Here is a 22,240-nt window from a genome sequence, read left to right on the forward strand (position 1 = left end):
GGTAAGATGAACCATCTGGGTATAACTGAATATCTGACTGAATCTGATTCAAACCCCTGTAAAATTTTACAGATGATTTCCCCTTAAAAATGTCAAATACAATTTTACAAACAGTCATCGTTCTTTTCTTAAAGCTAACTTGAACATAATAAAACCAATCAAATTATTTTGCAATTCTGAAACAATATGTAGAACACCAAAGTTTTTACCAAAAAACTGACTAAATCGAGAGTTTGCATAAAGTTAAATAAAAACTGAACCTTGAATGAAGGAATAAATGTAATTGAAACTAAACAATTTAGTTAAAAGATTATTGGAATGGTAGCTTCTCTGCATTGTTGAACAGGCCATTAGATACTGTACGTGGAAAGATAGCCTATATATAATTATAATGTGGTGAAAAAAATCTTCTGGTTCTCAGAGAAGGATTTGACTTGTACACTGTCCCTATCACATAAACTACAAATTATATATATATATATATATATATATATATATATATATATATATATATATATATATATATATATATTAGTGCTGTCAAAATTAGCGCGTTAACGCATTCGATTAATTTGAAATATTTAACGCGTAAAAAAAAAATAACGCAATTAACGCGGTTGCAGTTTTTTTTATTTCCAGTTGTGGCCTATGTGTGTTCAACGTGCAAAGAAATATGGATAAGACCAAGGAAGGACTTTTAGACGGAAAGTTTCAGTATAAAACTCTGCCGGATTACTCTTCAGTCTGCCACAAGAAACATTACTCTTCATTTAGTCTGCCACAAGAAACAGCAACATTAAAATCATGAACTCAAATGTCATTGTTTAAAAAAAAAAAAAAAAACAATGACTGTAACAGTGCGTAAATCAGACCTTTCTGTAACGCTAACGTTAATAAGCTTAAACGAAAATAACGAAATAATTGTGTAGCGGAGTATTTTCTGCATTGTGAAGGGCGCTCTGAAAATCGGCAGTGCAGGTAAAAGATTAAAACCTCTATTAAAACAGATGTCCAAATGAGCGTACCGGAACGCTACAAGCACGTTCTGGGCGCACGGAGAGGTGGCGGTACGCTCAAGAGCTGTATTTGGAAGTGGCGGTACTGAGTACTGGTGCGTACCGGCCCACTTAAAGCACTGGCAATGACTATACTTTGGAATTTTTTTGCAGTCCACTTAGAATTCAACATGGAAATCATTTTTGTTTTTTATTGGCATTGATTGTTTTGAAATTCAAATGGTACTTACATGCCTGTGTTTTTATTTCTGTAATAAATATGGCTTTCAAGCCAACAGTTAATTTGGAGGATACTGATGGTTTATTGCAGGTATGTTGTTTACATGAGAAAATCTGTGTTACAAGTTAAACAAAAATTCCAATAAACAATCATATTTTGAATTTAAATAGTTTCTTTGTCTTGAGTTTACATTAATTATTTACATTTTACATTTACATATCCAAAAAGTTTCAGTCTTTTAATTGCGATTAATCGCGATTAATTTTAAAAAAATTTTTGCGATTAATTAGTTAATTTTTTTTAATCGATTGACAGCACTAATATATATATATATATATATATATATATATATATATATATATATATATATATATATATACTGTATACTGTATATTAGGGGTGTAACGGTTCGCAAAAATCAGGGTTCGGTACGTACCTCGGTTTTAAAGTCACGGTTCGGTCCGTTTTTGGTACAGTAAGGGAAAGAAGTGCAAACATTAAACTGCAGGTTGTTTATTACTATAAACTTTTTTTTAACAATTTGTTTACAATTTAAAAAAAAATACTTTTTAATAAAATATATATGAAAAAGAATAAGAAATAAAATACTGCTGCAAAGTTCTCCACTAAATAAAATACTCTCAGTCTCAAACCAATATCATATAATAAAATATAATGAAAAATATAAATAAATAACTATGATTACAGTGCAGCATTACCAATCCCAGCTTGTAGGCCTGCTCCTATTTAAAAATATATATATATATATATAACTTTTCCAAACTGTAAAGTCTGTTTAAATGCCGACGGGAGCTGCGTTTGAATTACAATCATTTTTTCCCTAGTTGTAGTGATGTTCACTCTCGCGTGATGCCTTTTGAAAACCTTAGGCCGGTGACACACTGGCATATTGCACCTGTCAAACATAGTCTATTTTGCCGTCAATACTGTTGACGAGGTCCTTTATCAGTAGGCTTTATATTTATGCTCGACATGAAGTATAGATATTGTTGTCGTGAAGACAAGATCCTGGTCTGTCGGCGGTCTCCTTCTATGTCACCTACAGTAGCAGCAGCTCGCCAGCGAAGCGTCAGGCACAATTCTGGTGTGTAAAGACACAGAAAACGAGAAGCAGCCGTCACACAACTGACACGCAGCAGAAACGCCATGCTCAGGACATGCAGCCAGTGTGTCACCGGCCTTAGAATCAACCGCAAGGCAGGATTTGCGCCGAACCCGCAGACTTCCACCACTTAATAAGTTCTTTGGAAACACGAAAATGTACCTATGTTCCACAATCAAAATATTGCATTCTGTCATTCGGTGATTCACACGTGCACAGTACTGAAAGCCCTGTACCGAAACGCTCCGGTATGAATACACGTACAGTTACACCCCTAATATATATATAAACATATATAAAACAAATTAAACCAGTTGTGTAATATCACATTGAAATTTATACTTCAGATTTAACTCCACTTCAGTGCCTTATGGTAGGGTAAGTTCAAGTCCTAGTTTAAAGGGATAGTTCACCCAAAAATGAAATGTTTATTAGTCTATGTGTTGTTTTTAATATGCTTTTAGACAAATCATGTGCCAATCCATTTTTCAACACCAGTTGCTGAGTATTTTCTCCTTAAAGGGATAGTTCACACAAAAATGAAAATTATGTCATTAATGACTCACGCTCATGTCGTTCCAAACCCGTAAGACCTCCGTTCACCTTCGGGACACAGTTTAAGATATTTTAGATTTAGTCCGAGAGCTCTCAGTCCTTCCATTGAAGCTGTGTGTACGGTATACTGTCCATGTCCAGAAAGGTAAGAAAAACATCAAAGTAGTCCATGTGACATCAGAGGGTCAGTTAGAATTTTTTGAAGCATCGAAAATACATTTTGGTCCAAAAATAACAAAAACTATGACTTTATTCAGCATTGTCTTCTCTTCTGTGTCTGTTGTGAGAGTTCAAAACAAATCAGTTTGTGATATCCGGTTCACGAACGAATCATTTGATGTAACTGGATCTTTTTGAACCAGTTCACCAAATCGAACTGAATAGTTTGAAACTGTTCGCGTCTCCAATACGCATTAATCCTTCTTAAGCTGTTAACTTTTTTAATGTGAGTTCAAACAAACCAATATCCCGGGGTAATTCATGTACTCTGACTGAACTGCTGTGAAGAGAGAACTGAAGATGAACACCGAACTGAGTCAAAATGATTTGCAATATTTTATGTTGCTTTATCACCTATATGCATCATAAATATATTTAGACCTGGATAAAGTTGCTTTGATGTAACAGCCATTACATCTGTTATGCAAAAATGTTACATAGTAAAAGTATATGGGTGCCTTACACTCCTCCCACTTGTCTCTCCTTTTCACAGTCTGGCAGAAATTGTGTGACTCAAATATATCGTCACATGAAAGCAAAAGTGAACAGTTGCCAAGATGCAGGAGGTGGGTCAATTTACCCCACTGTCCCCTATGTTTGAACAGAAAAGTTAATCCAGTAATTTTACAGGAATATAATGTATGCAAAAGTAGCTAATCTGTTGGAGAACCTGACATTTTTTCTAAAAGACTGTCTACGAGACTAGGTCCACACCTTAGATAACTTTACATGGACCACACACACCACAGCTTACTTATGGAGTTCAGGATGGCTCAGGATAATCTTTGTAAAGGTACACAATGGAAATGGAAAGCTAGATTAAATTGTAGTAATATTACATGGTTTAAATTTTGATCAAATTCACCCTTGGAAAAAAATCCCAAAAAAGACAGAAACGGTTATCTGTAATGGTTTAGAAGACTAACTTTCCCTTTTAAGCCCATCTTAATGATTTATCTCCATTTTAAGTTGTCCTGATGCAAGCATGCTTCAACTTGCACAGTGAATATGAGATCTCTATATTCAGTAGTCCTCCGAGGCAGAGACAAGCAGACAGAATGAATGAGAGCTAGACATGAGATTACATGGGATTGGGTTGCCAGGTTCCTGCACAAGCTGTGCAAAAACATTATTTGAGTATCTGGTTGACTGAAAAAACAAAGACATTAATCATGTGACCAGCACAAGATCCACAGCACTTAATTCAGTTGCAAATGTACCGATTCACTTATTGAAACATTTGTTTGCAGTTGATTAACATTTACATTTTGTCTCTCTAGGAAGAGAACTCTGGGTCTTAATACTGGGTCAACATCCCAGAGAACACAGAACGGGCATCCCGGAATTCAAATACGTGGGCAACATGCATGGAAACGAGGTAATGTGGCTGTTTAACTTGGTTATTTACTGCAAAACCCGGTTATGCTTTTACTAGGTCTTGTGTTGTGAGCAGGGCCTTTTGCGTGGACGGGTTTCATATCACTGAATCGCTTCTAAAGAACTCAGTCGTGCGTGTCTTTGTTTTCTTGGGGCTACATTTGGAATCGGAGGCTTCTTTAAATAGATCCAGCTCTGCGTTTTAGTTTTGTTTCTTGTGCTGGTCTGAAGGGGTGTATTTGGTAAGGGGTATGTGGGGGGAGAAAAAGCATCACAGTCCGAGGAACCGGCTGGGATGCCAATGAAGAGAAGTGGACTGTGAGCTTCACGGGGAGAAGAAATTCCAAGGTGGGGTGTATGGGGGGGTCTTTTCACGCGTGTGCTCCGCCCCCATGCCTATTGTGAATTCAGTACTTACTGTCATTGTGAGGGGAACTACACTACATTTGCTAAAGAGAAACTGTGATTTGAAGTGCTATTGGATGAATGGGCTGGGAGAGATTTTTGAGAGAGAATTTCATATTATTGGCTAAAATGTCAAAATACTATATTATATCACAGATTAATTTATAGTGATGACCATCCTCCTTTTATGAAGTGGCACATTCCTTTGTGGAACCTCATCTCAAAAGAACTGAAAAAAATTATTTACAATAAGTTTCTTCTGTCGGTTTAACTGAATAACACAGATTTCCATCATGCTGTGTTTTTATCCATAAGGCGTAATAATGTAACGCTTGGAATATTAATGTGACATTGATATCACAAACACCGTAGAACAGAGGAATGTAATGGAACATTTTAGCCTGCTGTGTCCTGTTCCTGCTTCTGATAAACTTGCCATCTTCCCAAATCCTCATTCAGTCTCTTTCCTGGTTTGTTTTCAAGGGTGCTTTTTTAGAATGTTATTTAAAGGGGTCATGAATTGAGAATTAAAAATTCCTTGATCTTTTGATATAAGAATTCGTTGTGCTATTAAAATGTCCAGCAAGTTTCAGAACTCAAAACTTTCTTGTTAGTCTAAAATTTGTCAGAGCGATAGGTTGTGGCAATGTGCCACAAACACACAAAGTGATCGTGTGTATAAACTCTACCTCCGCAGAAGATCAATGCCTGCTTCTGCATCATTGCCTGTTTAGCCCCGCCCACCGATTAGCACGCATAGTAGGTAAATGACAAGAGCAGCAAACACAGGAACGAAATAATGAACTTCATTTTTAATCAAGTGCCAGACCATATCAGTAAGAACTTAGTCCTTTGTTCATTTCATTGTACCGCGGATTCGTTTACAAACAAGGCACGATTTGACGCAGGATTTTGCTGTGATGTGCCGCCTTTATTGGATCTGATAGTACTGTCGCAACACAAGTGTTGAGTAACTGTTTTTATTTCGTGATCACTATTGCTTTGTCTATTATTACAGGTTGTTTGATATGTTCTGAGTATTTATCCTTTTTTGACCTAAATCACAACAGTGTCAATCTATGAATGACGTAGGCTGTCAAACATACACAACTGTTTGCCAATCATAGCAGTAAGCATGCACTTTCGAGTTTACTAAATCTGCCATGCCTATTCAGACAGAGCTTTTCAATGAAGGGGGTCCAAACAGGACAGAAGATAGCCTATTACTTCTAAAATATGTTTTTTTTTTTTTTTACTGTACAAATCTTGATAATAGTTGTAAGTGGACCTTTAAACTTTATATTTGAGTTCAACCAATGGTGTAATTTTGGGGCAAAACACCCAGATTATCTGACCAACAGTTGAGTAAAGGTGGCACTAATCGGCTGAAATAAATGTTTGGGAAACAATCATTGGTGTGGCTTTCTAAGGCAAGTATTTCTGGGCTGTTTGGCCAGTGAGCAACCAGTCAGAATGCTTTAAAAACAAGCTAAAAGCCACTTACTGTACATGCTAAAGGTAATTTTTTGAAACCACATAACACTACCCTGGCAATTAGTGTTGCTTTCGTCAATGAAAATTATGACAAAATATCATTGCCAATGAACCTTTATCATGTGACGAAGACGAGACGTGACATAAATGCTGCACATTTGACGCTGACTATATCGTTGATGAATATCGTTGATGAATAAAAACAATACTAAATGTGGTTTACAAAATAAAAACTATGCTAAAATGTCTCTTCATTTTCATTAACCAAAACGAGATGAAACTTAATGTTATTTCGTCATGTTTATTCGTGTTGTTATTTTGTAATGTTTCTCTTTCCCGTTTCTCACTTCAAGGACTGTGTCAGGTCGAAAAACTAAAATGACAGCTTCACACAAAGACTAGACTAAAATTAAAGCAGGCCGCCAAAAACAACACTACTGGCAACCACTCACAACATCCTAAGACCTTGGTGGTCTTTTGCATACTCTGGTGCTTTCATATGTATCATAGGTAGCTACTGTATATTTCTCTAATGGCTTTTTAAATTTGGTCTGTCAAAGCATTACTTGTCTAATTATAGCTGCGGCTCCATGGTGTCATCTAATTAGACAACATAATGTCTGGATGTTTAAAGAGGATCACTGTTCAAATCACTCAAATGTAAGGAAGCCATATGAACATCCAAGATGGGAGATGCATTTAAAAAAACCTGTAAACATTACTCCGATTAGTCTCACAAACATTGCCCATCAGCATCCATGAGTCATCTCACAGTGAAGTGTGCCAGCCCATTGATAAACCACTAAAGTGCTCCTAAAATGGTCTGAGTCTTTTATGACCCCCAAAGACAGAACATAATCCTATTGTGTAAACCTGAATGGCATAAAGTCTCTTTAAACATTTAGCTAACACAAGCATACAGACCGTAAACACAGATAGAGCTAGTATGGATTACTGAGGGATGAAAGCGTAGAAGAGATGGGAATTGTCCATTACATCAGTGCATTACTGGGAATAGAAGTAAATAATTACATTACTTTGGACCTCATTTATGACATGAAAACAGATCAAACGGATATGTCAGAGGCATTTTTGAAACATTAATTAATTTATGAAATGCATCTGTATTCCTGTTGCTCAAACATTAGCAACACCAAGGTTGTGTGTTTGATTATTTGTTTGATTTTACAGAGAAATGTTTCTTTAATCCACTTTGGATGAAAGCATTATCCGAATGCGTAAAGGCAAATGGTTTCATGAAGGATTTGGACAACTTGTTTTGCTCTGGTTTTACAATTGGCTGCTGGGAGTTTGCACACTAGCAATGTTTGGTGTGTTGCTAAAGTCATTAGGGCATTGTTCTGCCATTTTCTAGGGTGTGTTGGTGGGCCCATAGTCGATATAAAGCCGTATTTAAGAATTTGAAATAATTTGACAATGGATTAAACATAAGTGTGTAAAAGCAACATACTTATAATTTAGATGACAGTATTTTTCACAAATAAATAAATATTTAATAAAATGATTACAATAAAAAGTAAACCCTGTAACCAAGCGGGCACTCAGTATTTTGGGAAGTTTGTGTGCAGTGGGAATCATTTTTCAAATGAAGCCAGGGTAACCCTCATTTTACATACAGCACTCATACAGAATTTGACAGTGGGCAAATGCATAAAGCACATTATAATTTGAAATCATGAGTTTATAGTTTAAAGCATTCAATTCCTACATTAATGCCTTTGTTTAACCGTTCTATCTGATAATTAGACATAACTGTTAACGACAACGATGAACAAGAGAGAGAGCATAAGCACTGTGTGCGCTCTGGCGCTGCCACTCTAAGTTCCATCAAAATAAAAGTCAGTCTAGCAGAAAAACTTAGCGGCCAATGTGGATATTTAAAAAATGGCAAATATCAGACGATATATTGGCCTTGGCAATATATTGGTCGACCCCTACCCATAATGCTTTGAGGATCAAGGCAAATGATTTCCAGTATCCTGCCAGAAGATACTGTCCACAGCAGAATCAGTTGTTCATTTTAAATCCATTTACTTATGGTTTGACAAATTTCAAGCTTATTTTGTTATTACTGAAGCTTGGATGTTGTATTAGATATTACTAGATATTATAAGCACTGCCAGAGTTGGAGAGAGGGAAAGAAATGTGAAAATGAGTTTCCTGCTGACATTTTGGAATACTCCAGGGTTTTCATGCTTTAACATCACAACATGTGTAATGTAATACTCTTGAGTATAGTCAGCTTTGAGAAATAACCATCTTTACAAGACCCGTAAAAAAAAAAAAAAAAAAAAAAAAAAAATCTGCTTGTGTTGTTGGGTAATTGGTTTGCATGTAAACTTTTTGTAATTATTATTAGCATGATGTGTGCATTTAAATGTGAATAGTGTCAAGATTTACTCAGTGGATTTCATTTACTTCTGCACACTGTATTAGTAGACTAACTGTATAAAGATACAGCCCCTGATATTCTAGTCTCTATGGCTTGGGGCCATTTTAATTGGGGCCCTATGAAATCAGTTTTATTTTATGCCATTTTTTTTTGGACCCTTTTACTACTGGTTAAATTGCATAAATCAAAAAGCAGGTCTAATTAATTTAAATATTTAAAAGGGGCATATGGCATTGCTAAAAGAAACCTTATTTTGTGTATTTGTTGTAATGCAATGTATTTATGCAGTTAAAGGTTTCGAAAACACATTTTCCACAATGTACATTGATCCTCTATGCCCCGCCTTGCTGAAACGCGTCAATCTTTACAAAGCTCATTGTTCTGAAAAGAGAGGTGTGCTCTGTTGGCAGCTCAATATGATTGGCCCAATTTCTCAAGTGTGTAACGAAAACGTTACGACCCTTACCATACTGTGATTCCATGTGTTTCAGTGCGGAGTAACAAGACAAAAATAATAAAGCCCATTATTAATGAGGCATTTGTCACATCCAGTGGGGACATAATTAAGGATTATAATGACTTATATTGTCTTTTTATGCATGATGTTGCATATCGCCCTGTGTAAACCAAACCATGTCTGCATTTTTGATCGGAGAAACCGCAAACAAGTTCTACTTTTCTCAAAACTCACATTTGAATCATCAGTGGCAAATTCTTAATGTTAAATGTACTTAAAAATGGTGAGTCAGAAGCACCAGACTGTCCTTGCAAAGATGGTACTGTCCCATTTTTTTAGAAATAGACACCGGCATTGTAGCCTACTCTCTCAGGAAACAGTCCTTGTCATCCATGAAATGTGCTTCACACATTTGAATATTTGGGTTGAACCGTTCCGGAACAGTGTTGTAAATACCACTTAACCGATCAACTGATTTCTATTTGATCATTTTTTGAAGGACAAAGTAGTTTCGCTTTCACAATGAAACACACTGCTTCTCCACAACATGGCGGCAGCAACAACAATACTATGGCGAGAATAAAAATGACGCCGCCTTTCTTTGCATAAACATTTGGGCATCGTTATGCGAATCTTCCCACATCGTGACGTAGACATGTGGGGCCTTGTTAGAATGAACCATTTTAGGTAGGATTGGTTGACTTAACTGTTATACGGAATATATCGTTAGATTTGAACCTTTGCAACTTTACAGATCTTTTATGCACCAAGAGCTTGTAACACTCCCAAAAAAAAAAGGAACAATTTTAATCGCATCATATGATCCCTTTAAGATCAGTTTTTTTTTTTTTTTTTTTTAAGCTGCAATCATTAAGTTTTGCCTCTTTTTCGTCCTTTTTACCCTTTTTCTTTTCTCGATTCCGATACCTGGGCTCAGGATATCGGCCGATAGAGAGTACTGCTCCGATACCTGGCTGTGTATACAGGGGGTGTATCTGTGTGCAGTGCCCCTGTCCAGTGCCCAGAGCTATATATAGCCCTGTGTAATTGCTAGAATTTATTTTATGGTTTGCTTCAGACTTATCCCTTAATAAAACATGAACAAATACATGGTGAACAACTGTATTTATTACAGTATTTTTATTATCTGACATGAATTTTACGATATTATTATTTATTTTCGTAAGAGAAAAAGGCAAAAAAAAAAATCTAACACCGTGAACTAAAAAAGGTATCTTAGTTTTACAATATAACTGTATAACAAACTGCAACAAATAAGTCTAGGAATATAAAAAAATACATATTAATCAGATAATCTCTTTACAACGAAACAAGTAAAAAAAAAAACAAGCAATCGTCTAGGCATAATTATTATTATTAATAGAGACGTATTATAATTACTACATAGAGACATTGCTAAATCTACTGTAGGCTACAACAGTAGCTTAATATATTGTCAATTTACTCATGTTATTTAAATAGTATTTTGCAGTTTAATATTCACAGACACTAGTATGTATTCGGCTACAGTCTGGAGCCCTGCGCTTAGACTAACACGGAAGCGACTGAACGCAGCTGCGGTTACCGAATATACTCGGGAATCGGTAACTTACTACCGGTACTACAGAGACGCTGGTATCATCACGTTTTTACAGCACTGACTTGGTAATGAAGTGCCAGTACTTTTGGCATACCTAGACACCGTTTTACTGTCTGGTTAGTTATAATGAAATACTGCTAAACAGCGGACATACTGCTAATGCGTTTTCATTTTTTCTTCGCTGCTCTAAACAAGGGTTGCTTGTGGCAAAACAGCACAAATTCCTGTGTTTGCAATGCATTCTGTGAAGCGAAGAAGAACCGCGCAGCGGTTAGGCAAAGCTAGCGGTCATAAATAGTATCGGATCGGTATATGGGTTTATGTACTTGCCGATGCCAGAATTTGTTGTGGTATTGGTGATATTTCCGATACTAGTATTGGAATCAGAACAACTCTAATTACGTGAAGGTGTATAGTGTATATCAGCCTGTGATTTCAGTTTCTGTACAGTCTAATCTCTAATTGTCATACCACTCGAATTTCATTCAAAGAAATTTTAAAAATCAAATTATGCTCCCTTTGAACCGGTTGTATTTAAAATACAGATCTTGTATGATCCCAGGCTATCTGCAATCAGAAGTACATTTGAAACTGAAATATAATTTAATTTCATTCGCATGTGTCATTAACACATAATGCTTTCTGGATTGCAATCCACTAGTTATCCTCACATGTGATAGGCTAGTAGCCGGGGCAACTTCTTTGTTTACAGATGTGACGTAATGATTAAGCAGCATGCTTGAATTTCCCGGTAAAAGATACCCATACCACTCAAATTAGAAAACATTATTATAAGCTTACCGTTGTTATTACATTCAAATAGTTTCCCATTTCTTTTAGGAAAACAGAGGAGACCGGTTTACAGTTGGAGAATTTGCATTTGTGAATGAAATTTGTTTAGGAAAAATTTTTATAACAAAACTGATATTTTCCTTTGTGGGGTCGGAGTCATAATACACAAATATAATGTTTTTCATATGTACTGAGAAGCCTGGCAAAATCTTAGACTTGTCAAATACACCAGTGTCATCCCAAAGTTTCTGAGTGTAGTGACATGACCGAAATAAGTGTACAGTTTATTCAGAACTCGAACAAAACAAGCCTGTAAGATCAATGTCAGATTTAAATATTTTTATAAACTTATTTACAGGGTAGAACTTGTGTATGAGCTTAAAATAAATGTTTTTCACTTTGTCTGTGAACTTTTATTTATTTATTTATTTTTTTTTTTTTGCGGTAGAGACCAGATTTAATCAGCGTGAGAGTTTTCCAATATGCGCGCCACTGAGTCTCGTCTGTACTTCCCGGTCAGAGAGCACCTGTCCATCAAAAGCTAACTATCCAATCAGTGTAGATCACTGTTAAATGAGAGGTTAGTGTCAAAATAAAAAACTAAAAACTGTGAACCGTAGCGAAATCTGTGGCAATGAATTCAGAAACCACGATTAGCAAAAACAAATCTTTGAAAAACATTAACAAAGAATGAAGCATATTTGCATAGCCTGTTAAATTTGTGCGACTGAGTTCTTTTTTTTTTTCATTGTGTTTTTCTTTTTGTAATGGCATATTTTTGATAGTTTCTGAAAAAGTTACGTACAGTTTTATAAAGTTTTGTTAATTTTTATTGAAGCAAATGTAATTCCATACAGTGGTAGTAGTGCTATCATTAAGGTAATATATTTGTGACCGTTTAAGTTAAACTTATATTGGGTTGCTGCAAGACCTTGAAGTTTTAGTAAACTGTAAAATACTCTCAGAAAATGACGCATCTGAAAACACTGCGAGCATCCAACACTGCAAGTCCAATGGATCTTTTCTTTCTGTCCACCCAGTGAAAATCATAATTGCATTTGCTTAGTAAAATTATTTCTCAAAAAGCCACATCATTTAAAGTTGAATTGTCTTTAGCATACTTTAATATTAAGTATAATAAAACTTATTGCTAACACTGGGTCAGATGACCTTGAACTGTAGAGTCAGTGCAGTGTGACTGTGTCTTTTCCCAGCTCTGGTTTTACTTCCATCTTAAATTATTCCTCTGCATGCTTCTCCGGCCAGACCAGACACGGGCTGCATGGAAGCATGATTGTGAATATACAGACTGCTGTATAGTTCGACCGGAGGTTTTCAACAGTGGCGTGCTTTTTCCTCTCTCTCTTTCTCGCTCTCTCGAATTGACTCATAATCTTATTTAAGGATTGTACACATTTTAAGGGAGTTATGACGTGCCCGAATTTGGGTGGCCTTGACAAGAATCTGGGGGACATAGTGTGTATCTGTTTATCTAGGAAAATTCTTCTGTTGTCTATGTGCCAACTGAGACACACTGGCTGCACACAGATGCCAACTTAAACAAGCAGCCTTCATACCTCAGAAATAGATCCATAAATATTCTCCTCTAGTTTAGTTAATAAATCCACTACCGTTTTTATAGGCTTTTCAGTAAAGTTAATGTTTTTCTAGACTCACAACTATCATCAGTATTCAGTCTTAAGTCTGGCCAAGAACTGCCTACTTGGACGGAAAAAGCCATTATTTGAGTATCGTGTATATTTTCATATTTGCATGATCATTAATCTTTTTTAAAATAGCAGTTACAAGTTATCGAATGTCAACCCTTACACTACGTTTTTTTTTTTTTTGCAAATGCTTCGTATTATGCACAGTATTCAGATGGTCAGCAGTCTGAAACAGTGTCATATTTCACAATTACTTCAACGAAACGTTTCATAACATAAAACGATAGATGTGGGGAATCTGCAGCGATCAGCCAGATAAACTCTGTTTGAATCAAAATTCCTCCTTAAATGATTAAGCTGGAGCCCTCCCTCATTTCCTCTCTCACAAGTGTTTTGTTTCACCATCAAGTGTAAGCTTGGCCTTAAATGTATCACCTCACAGGTGTGAAGGATCTGTCTGTGCCCTCACACACGTGCTGAAAAGTTTCGGTGATGTTCAGGTGTGAGCATCAGGGCTCCGTATTAAGATCGTCATGTTTTTCAGGCCTGGCGTTGGGCCATGTAATCACGTCTGGAGCACTGAGGGTACAGAGGGTGTGACGTTTGTGTTGGTGTGGGTCTTTTGAAGAGGAAATGGTAAACAGTTCTTAGATCTTCTCATAGTTCGCTGTTTTCCCTCACAATAGATGGGCCACCATGTAAATTGTATGTTAAACAAAAACCAAACCACATCAATAAAGTTTCCGCCACTTCAATGAACTTCATAAGAGAAATGAAATGACACATCAACATATAACCCCTAAATAAAGCAATTTGCAGTAATGTAAACTATAAAATAACAAGTACAATATTGAAGAACTTCTAAGATGTGTCAATGAGACGTGAAACCATACTTTACCATTTCCCCAAAAAAGTATAATTGCTGCTGAAACAGATGTTTGTTCTGAGACGAGTCAGTGAGTATGTGTTGGAGACAGGAAGAGCTAGAGGACACAATATATCGACATTAGTGTATATTTTAAGCTCTTGGTTTACAGAATTTGCTTGGAGATCTAATGGAGCAAGTGTTTCTTTCTTATGGCCTTGAAATCCGAATCAACAGATGAAGGACCAGGAAAAACTAAAGGGAATACCATTAAATCGAAAGTATCCCACAAAGTCCTCAAATAAAACCATTAAAAAGATGAAGATCTGGTTGATATAGTTGATAGAAATCTAATCACTGAAGCCTTTTTCTATCATATGCTAATAATAAAAAAAAAGTTAAAACACTCAAACAAAATGAAAGCATTTAAAAAGAGAAAACATAAGAATTTAATTAGAATTCTATATATAGGTTCCATGAAAAAGGAGTGTCCTTGGGACAAATGGAGGCAGTCATTTCTCAGAAAGAGTACACCGACATCCACACCAGACCGATACCATCTGTAGTCTCGATGCTTACCATGTTGTCTTACAGTATATGAGGGCCTTGGGCTTCAGTTTCTGTGAGTAGTGTTTGGTATACGTAGCTTCTCTGTAAGATGTGAATAGCAGTGCAAACACTCCACACCACATCAAAGTGCCCCTGATGGCCTGTGACGTCCAGAAGACACCACAATGATGTAGCATGAATGATCTGTTCAATGATGTCTTCCTAGGAAAGGAACCGTTCATTTCCTGCTAAAGATACTGACACAAGTCTTTTAAATGTGACGTACTAATGTCATTTTGTAAGTTTATTAGGCAAGAAAGATGTTTGTTGTAGTGAATTTCAATGGGACAGTTAACAAAAAAGATAATTTTGACTGCCATGTCCTAAACTTAAATCTTAAAGGTGCAACGGGTGATTGTCTTCAGAAATTATTTGTTATACTGGTTGAAACTCTCTTCACATCCTGATAGCAATTATTAAGATAAATGGTTTGAATTTATTTATCTGTATTTATATATTCTGTGGAAGGCGTAGTACCAATAGATGTATGTTCAATCCTAACGTATGCTGTGCAGACAGCTAAGCCCCTTTCACACTGCACGTCGGACCCGCAATATTCCCGTAACATTGCCTGGTCGCCTTCTGTGTGAAAGCAACCACGTCCCGGAATTGATTACCGAATCGAACCCGGGTCGGGGACATAGTAACATTGCGGTAATCGATCCGGAACGAGCGCTGTGTGAACAAAAGCCAGATCTAATTCCGTATCGAAGTGATGACGCGCGTTATCGCGCGACTCTTTTACCGGCTGTTTTGAAGGAAGATCAACATTCGCAACGAAAACATATGTGCAAACTGTAATGAAGCAGAGATCAGTTAGTTCCTCACTTTCCGCGCTGACTCAGAGATCGTTTGCTTGCTTCAGTTAAAGTATAACGGGCCAAGCCTTGTCGACTCGTACATTACACGTCACGCGCTTATGTCACATGTCGTTACGGGATCTTCAAGGGTTGTGTGTGAAAGCACGCACATATACCGGGTCATCACTGGCAGTGTGAAAGTGCCAAATCGAGCGACCAGGGAACAATTACAGGAACACTTTACCCCTGTATTTGCCGGAATGGCAGTGTGAAAGGGGCTCTAGTATGGCAGACAAACATGGACTTGAATTAGGAACCGCTGATGTAGCCTATTGTGGTAATGTTGTCTCTGGTATTCTGGTCTGTGAGCATAAAAGCATTCGGGGGCATGGCTTTGGACGGCGATTGCAGGGAGGGTTGGACATTCGCCTTCAGTGCTATCAGGATAATGATATATATTATGTTTATCCTAAGTAGCTTCAAGCATGATCGATGAGGCATTTAGACAGTTACTTGATTTTTATTGTTGGGTATTCTGGGTAACTTGTCCCACAGCAGAATCTCAGTGGTCTGTAAGGACCACCCATTGGACCAACGGTGAAATTCTGTGGCGTAGGCAAAGCTAAAATGCAGCTTCTGCAAAGCGCACACAATTTATCAAGATTTAGTATAAATTTGCTGTCTATTTTATTTTACTTTTATATTTTTTGTTGTATTTATTTTGTAATATTTATTTCTATTTTTGTGTGGTTTTTTTATCATGTTATCATACAGTTGCTTATTTAAAACAAACCACTGAAGGCCAGACATTACATTAAGTTTACCTTGCTTACCATGTTAACATGGTTTGTTTTTGAATGTATTTGTTTCTCTGTGTTCAGGCTGTTGGCCGTGTGTTACTGCTTCAGTTGATCGATTATCTGACCAGCAGTTATCTGAGCGATCCGCTGGTGACACATTTGTTGAACAGCAGTCGTGTGCACATCCTGCCATCCATGAACCCAGACGGCTTTGAGTCATCTGCTCGGGAATGCACAAATACAAAAGGCCGGTAAGTGTGAAAGAGATGCCAAAACTATATGAACAATGGCTAGCATGCCCAAAGTTTAACATAGGCATATCACTTAAAATCTGGAACGAAGTAACAATTTATGAGCCATCAACATTATGTCCTTCATTTTTGTACTTATTGCATCCATACATGAACTTGCTACTACCTGGATATGTTTCTAGTCTCAGGCCTACTAGGGGCAATGTGGTGTACAGTTTCATTCTGCATGGACTGGGTAGAGATTAACATTAAGTTTGTACAATTTAATAAAAGGAGACTCTGTTTTTCCATGATCACCCTCTTAATATTCAGAAGAACAAAATCATTTGTTCTGTCAAAAGCTGAATTTATTTTCAGTATATTTCCAAGTTGTCAGAGCCTGTAATGGTCTGCACAGAGAAATCATGCCTTGGATGAGACGTTTAGATACAGCACGATTTTCCAACAAATCATCCAAAACCTTGCAGATAAGCAGGATACAAAAGCAGAAAACGCATGTATTCTATCGCATGAGGGATCTTACTCACACATACAGGTGCGCAAAAAAAACCCTCCATTAGAGCAAACAGACTGAACTCAAACTGTGTGACCCTCAGACTCCCAAACAGTGGTACAAAGTTTTCCTGGAGGAAAGGGGTGTTATAAACCCTGGAGCAATGGAAAATACTTTCCTTGGTCTGTTGCCACAACCCGCTGATATACAAAAATGTACCCATGTGGAAAAAAAGGTGAAATCTGCAATCAGAAGATATGAAATCTCCTATCTGGATCACTGAGCTTTATTCATCTCTGTGGATGTAACAATGTGGCTTTTGACCAGACCGTGCCAACAGGATGACAAAATGCTGTACAATCACTTTGGTGCCTTCTGATTCCAATGATCCCAATCAAATACAAGTCAGCCCCTCATGTTGTCCTTTTTTGTTCAGAGAAACTAGATGATGTAGATTGGTTGTATGGAGGCAAGGTGTGTAAATTCAAGTTACCATTGGGCGATCTCAATCTGTAATCACTCCGTATGGTTGGAAATAAAGCAAACTTAATCCATGAATGCATGAATGTTTTGCTAATTATATTGCAAGAAATCACTCAGAAATCATAGGTGGAATCCTATCAAATTTGGTAAATGTTATATTGTTGTTATATACCTATCTGTGAGCCACAGAGGCTGTTAAGTGATCAAATTGAGCTCAACATTTTACAAAAGAGCAGTCACACAGAGAGAAGGCCAGTTAGAAAAACTGCCAACTGACAGCACAGTGACTTGGCGGCCTGCCACAATTAAACCTCTAGAAGTGTGAATGCACATTTAAAAGGTCGCTGTCTTTATAGGCAGTTGATAGTGAGGCAACCCACTAGGTTTTGCAACTGAGGCCGTGTGAGACGAGTTCAGTCATATGTCCAACTCCGTAAGCCCAAGGATTTTGGAGGCACACCAGACCTCATCTAATACCATAGAAGCCACATCCTTGAATACGAACAGTCCCACTCCTGCAGCCTGAGACCACATAAGCGCTCCTGCTCAGATGGGGCGCAATTGGAAACAGATATAATCTGGATTTGATGATATGGTGGGCAAGCTCAGAGAGAAGGAGATTGAGCAAGAGTGAAAGCGAGCGGGTATGCTACAACAGCAGCCACGCAGCTGTGCACACTGACGATGATGACGATGGTATTTTTACGTGCTGCGGTTCGCTCTTATTGCCGTGGCTTTTAGTACGAGCTTCCTGTGAGGTTTGGCAGCCCTGCATGTACCACTGCTCTCAACCAACCGAAACAAACAACACGACCCGTCAGTCGCTGCCACTGTCTCTTATTTTGATCAGGCAGAGCTCAACCTATGACATTTCACATGAGAAACAGATGGGAAGCACAAGCAAATGTATCATTTTGATTTCAGTTCTGAATCCGGTTACTTAAAGAGATCATGAAATGCAGTTTCAGATTTTGCATGGGTTCTCAAGATTAGTTCAGAAAGTTTACCCATTTTTTTTTTTGTACCAAAACAGGTCAGAGATTTGAAAAAATGGTCAGCCATTTTGCACAACTTAGGGTTAGGGTTATTTTATTCCTGTTGGGTTAGTTTATTCCGGACTAAAGGACCACATCTGGCCGAAGTTTTGTACTCACAATATCTGGGGGAAACACCAGGTTTGTTTCCTGCTCCACTGAGGATCCTCCATTTCCAAGATAACTCACCAGCTGAGTTTTCTTTTCTAGGTTCAACCAGTTAGCTCCTTGACCCTGCTTACCCACTGAAATGGCTTTAGTCTGCCGCCTCATCTCTTCCTCCATGAACTGTCTCTTCTGCTTTGACGTTGCCCTTTACCATTGATTTGATTTTGGGATGAGTCCAAAGTCAGCCCTCCCTTGTTGGACTTGAACTACCAAATCCACACGGATTCAATTGGATTCCACTTTTCTTTTCTTTTTTTTACTGCTGCCAGTCAGTGAGGGTCATAACCACCCTTGCTTTTGTACATTTGAATTCTTCCTTCAGACTTTTAATGGGTAGTTCCAGTTTGCCACTCCCGTACAGTAACACAGCACTTAAGTACTGTGGAAGTCCGAACCCTATTTGACTTGTGCACTTATCACCCAGTCCAGCTTCTGTCTTTGCTGAGGGGAAACTTGTACTGTTAAAGGACACACAAGTCTAGCGAGAGTGTAGGAACCACAACATTAGTTGCCCTGGCAAATAGGTCTTATTGATGTTTTATGTAAAATATGGAACCTGCCAGTAGTTCAAACTGCCCAGTGCCTATGTGCTTTTCATCGTACAATCTACTCAAACCTTTCACTGGCCTTTCTGAAATCGTTGGTACAGGCATTTCATCATATACTCTTTGATCTGTGACATGACTTTTAACAAGAATGAGGAACGGATCTAAAGGTGTCGGCCAGATAAAGAACCAAGTGCAGTTGCCTTTTCTTTTTCTTTTAAGCCATCTGTATTTTATCAGATGTATTAACCAGTGCTGGATTGCCATTTTATAAAAAACCCATTTGTAAGATTAAAAATAAATTTACTTTCCCGTTCCTTCGGGGGACAAAATGCTTGGCATTGCTGTATCTTTCAAAATATCTATGTATGTTTAGAATAATTCACCAAAACCATCAGTTGTGAAAGGTGAAAAACAAAGAAACATTTTCAGCCGCATGTCACTAAAAATGAACTTCAGCCATTATTTGGGGGTGCATGTTTCTTTACATCCAGTGACGGAACAAAATACATTTTGCAGTAAGGCTGTTGGATGAAGAATAAGACTCAAACTCACGAGTTACAGACCATAATTTGCAATATCATGTTGTCATCCTTTAGATTGAGAGGAAATGTGGTTCTCAAAGGACTTATTGACAGGAAACGACATTCTGCTAAAATCATTTGGGTCTATTTCCAGCTGCTGTTGTACTCTGACTATATTTGGTAGCTAATGAAATCCACTGTGTTGTCAGATTTATGTCCAATATGGCGTAATTTGACCTGCCGATTTAAGAAAAGACAACATTTGAGGTTTTAGACGTTTAGGGTGATCAAAAGATCCACAGATGTTTTGGTCTGGTGTTTTTCATTTTTTCACTGCTAAAAGAACCGAGCACGCACACAAACGGTCAGTTTGTCATTGGCGCAAATCAAACTCTTCTGGGGTTTCAGAAAAAGTACTATAATTTGATGCCGAAAGCACAGCTGGACTGCAGGAATTTTTCCTCAGGCCGAGTATGAGAGTCTGCAGCGGAACGCAGCCACTACAGCTTGATTCCATCTTTAACATCTCACACACACCATAACACAGAGAGAGTAATGTCTTTTAAAGGGCAACACAAAGTCTCTGCCTCATTTTAAGGTACAGAGTTTTTTTTTTTTAATCATTTTGTCAAATTCCTGTAAGGTGTAAACCATGTGGCTGGCTCTGTTTGTAATGGGATAGTGGGTTATTACTTAATGAATCCTACACAAAATATAGTGTCCTCCATTATTTTAAAACATGCTACTAATAATAGTAATAATTATTATTATACAATTGACACTTCACACCATATACAACTGGCATGAAATTATCATTTTCTAGATCTAGCTAAAGAATTATTTTGTCTCTTTTAAATCAATCTCTTGTGTATTTTAGAACTTTTGAATGACAAACTTGTATTTTTGAATGACACACAAAAGTAAACATCAGTGACATTATTTGAAAGTCCACACGAGTTGTACAAAAGCCAACTGGCCATTCTGCTCTTTTGTTGGATCCAATGAAGATTTAAAAATGACATGCGATTTGATAAACAATGACTGAATTCTTGGTAAGCTATTCCTTTAAGGATCAGTGAAACATGAAATATTTCTGTTCTGCACTGATCACTCCACAGCCACAAAGCACAACATAAACACTATTAAATGCCTTTCACTCAGAGATTAATGGCTCTCACACATCCAGACGCCCTGTGACAGCCCTGACACTCCTCCAAATTATGCTGACAGACCTTGAGTGCAGGCTGACAAAGATTTTATGGCTGCAATTGTGCATGTTAAGAAATCTTACTCTGTGTGTGTGAAGTTGCACTGATATAGGAGTCATCCTAATAAATCAGCTCCAAGCTGTCATTACATATAAACAGTGGTTGAAGGAACGTAAACCCCACCATGTTTACCTCCAGTATCACTGTATATATCTGAGATGGAGCAGTGTGTCAGTTTAGGCTGACCCAGGATCAGCTACTCGAACAAAATCCAAAGCATTTAAGAGAAATGGCAAAAAAAGCATCAGACAAGATAAAGCCATCAGCGATCCGTTCATCAAACTAACACCTCACCACTAATGGAAACCTCAAGAGCTGTTTTAGACAAATAGTTTATGGAGGCGAAAGCTGTTAATCAACTGTTTTTACGACCAAATATGTTTCACGCCGCATCGATCAGCTTAAGCGTCCACCATGATTTAGATTCGAGGGTCTTAAGAGAGGAATTGGGTGTCTGGATGAGGCCGGCAATCAGCGAAAGAAAACAACTCAAGTCCAAACGGAGCCAGACACACAAGGGAATCTGAGTGGATTTATGAGGTGCTTAATCAGTTTCCAAAAGCTTTCAAACAAGTAGAAGAGCTTCAATATTTGTGAGAGAACTTGGCATAAGCAAGCTCATCTCTGCCATTAAACTACAACAGCCACTGATGATGAAAGAACTGGCCAATTTTTAAATACTTTATTTTATCATTATTATTATTATTATTGTATTGTGAAAGCTGGAAGAAACAGCTGTGTTCGAAAGCCAGCTAAATGTGGTGCGCACACACATCCTGTTTATTGCGCCTGGGTTGGTTTTTCTATGCGTTTTGACGTCGACCACCCAAGAAGACTTGATTATTGAACCTCGAAACCTCTGTACAAAACCCAACCAAAACAAGTAAACCTGTTTGTTTGTTTTTCTCCATTGGCTTCTGAGTTGCATTAGACTATGACATTGTGTAAACCACAATGATCCCTGCATATTACAATGTAAACTTTTTTTATTTTCAAAGATATTATAAACGTATCTCCAATTAAATCATCAAAATGTAACTTTATTTAATTGTTTGAATACCA

General features: G+C 37.5%; 1 protein-coding gene across 1 annotated transcript in view; it reads left to right on the forward strand.

Annotated features, from left to right (window-relative positions):
- LOC113061649 (carboxypeptidase M-like) overlaps positions 1 to 22,240 on the forward strand; it is a 43,984-nt gene that overhangs the window by 7,775 nt on the left and 13,969 nt on the right. The window contains exons 3-4 of the mRNA XM_026230962.1: positions 4,414 to 4,511; positions 16,494 to 16,663. Coding sequence (XP_026086747.1) covers positions 4,414 to 4,511; positions 16,494 to 16,663 — 268 coding nt within the window. The remainder of the gene's footprint in view (positions 1 to 4,413; positions 4,512 to 16,493; positions 16,664 to 22,240) is intronic.

Source organism: Carassius auratus, chromosome 4 (genome assembly GCF_003368295.1).
Source record: "Carassius auratus strain Wakin chromosome 4, ASM336829v1, whole genome shotgun sequence".
In the NCBI taxonomy this organism is placed as follows: domain Eukaryota; kingdom Metazoa; phylum Chordata; class Actinopteri; order Cypriniformes; family Cyprinidae; genus Carassius; species Carassius auratus.